Source organism: Nicotiana sylvestris, chromosome 4, assembly GCF_000393655.2.
Source record: "Nicotiana sylvestris chromosome 4, ASM39365v2, whole genome shotgun sequence".
NCBI classification, from domain to species: domain Eukaryota; kingdom Viridiplantae; phylum Streptophyta; class Magnoliopsida; order Solanales; family Solanaceae; genus Nicotiana; species Nicotiana sylvestris.
The window spans coordinates 177,913,847-177,914,940 of record NC_091060.1 but is presented as its reverse complement, the minus strand read 5'-3'; the positions used below and the strand labels follow the sequence as shown (position 1 = coordinate 177,914,940).

The window sequence follows — 1,094 nt, the reverse complement described above, 5'->3', positions numbered from 1 at the left end:
CTATTGAAATGTGTATTTGCAGTTACTTCCGGAAAGTTTCCTTGGTTTCATTGTTCGACATCGAGGGATTGAAATGATCAAGCCAAATAGATGCTGGTGTAGTATTTGTCACTTCTCAAGGTGAAGTTTTTCCCCACTCTTTTACGTTGACGCAACTCTGCTCTAACAACGTTGCTGAGTATCAAGCACTAATACTTGGGCTCAAAATGGCTGTCGAAATGAAGCGGTTGCAATTGCAAGTCTTTGGTGACTCTCAGTTAGTGTTCAATCAACTTTTAGGTAGTTACGAGGTCAAGAAGCCTGAACTACACCCATATCATGATTATGCTAAAAAGTTAATGGGGTGGCTCGGTGATGTGACTATTCAGCATGTGCAAAGGAAAGAAAATAAGAAGGCAGATGCTTTAGCTGCCCTAGCTTCATCTTTAACCCAGCCTGATCAAGCGCAAGTTACTGTCTGCCAAAAATGGGTAGTACCGCTGCCAAATGAAGCTGAAGGTGAAGAAAATGAACTCAAACATCTTGTCACTGTTTCCGAAGTCGAGAAAGAAGAATGGAGACAACCCATTATCGACTACTTGTGCTATGGGATACTTCCAGAAAATTCGCGGAGAAAAATTGAAATCCGTCATCGTTCACCTCGCTTCCTTTACTACAAAGATACCCTATACAGAAGATCATTCGAGGGAGTACTCTTGCAATGCTTAGGGGAAAATGAAGCACTCCAAGCTTTGCAAGAAGCGCATCTGGGGTATGTGGGCCACACCAGTCTGGACTAAAGCTCCACTTCCATATAAAAAGGATGAGATATTATTGGCCAACGATGGTAAAAGATTACTTGGACTATGCTCAAAGATGCAATGCTTGTCAATTCCATGCGAAATTTATTCATCAACCTCCTGAAGTGTTGCACCCGACTGTTGCATTTTGGTCATTTGACACTTGGGGCCTGGATGTTGTTGGACCACTGCCAAAGTCCTCTGGTGGGCACCTATACATCTTGGCTGCAACTTACTACTTCTCAAAATGGGCTAAAGTTGTTGCTTTTAAGGAAGTAAATGTCACACCTCCTTTTTCCGACCCCGCGAAGGGCG

General features: G+C 43.1%; 1 protein-coding gene across 1 annotated transcript; it reads left to right on the top strand.

Annotated features, from left to right (window-relative positions):
- The first annotated feature begins 206 nt into the window (after positions 1–206).
- Positions 207–779, top strand: LOC138890589 (uncharacterized). The gene has a single exon (XM_070173986.1). It carries the CDS (start codon positions 207–209, stop codon positions 777–779), a length of 573 nt encoding a protein of 190 aa, XP_070030087.1.
- The last annotated feature ends 315 nt before the right edge of the window (positions 780–1,094 follow it).

What these genes read in the sequence shown, in the direction of transcription:
- LOC138890589 (XM_070173986.1), top strand. Translation starts at nt 207, where the DNA reads ATGGCTGTCGAAATGAAGCGGTTGCAATTGCAAGTCTTTGGTGACTCT.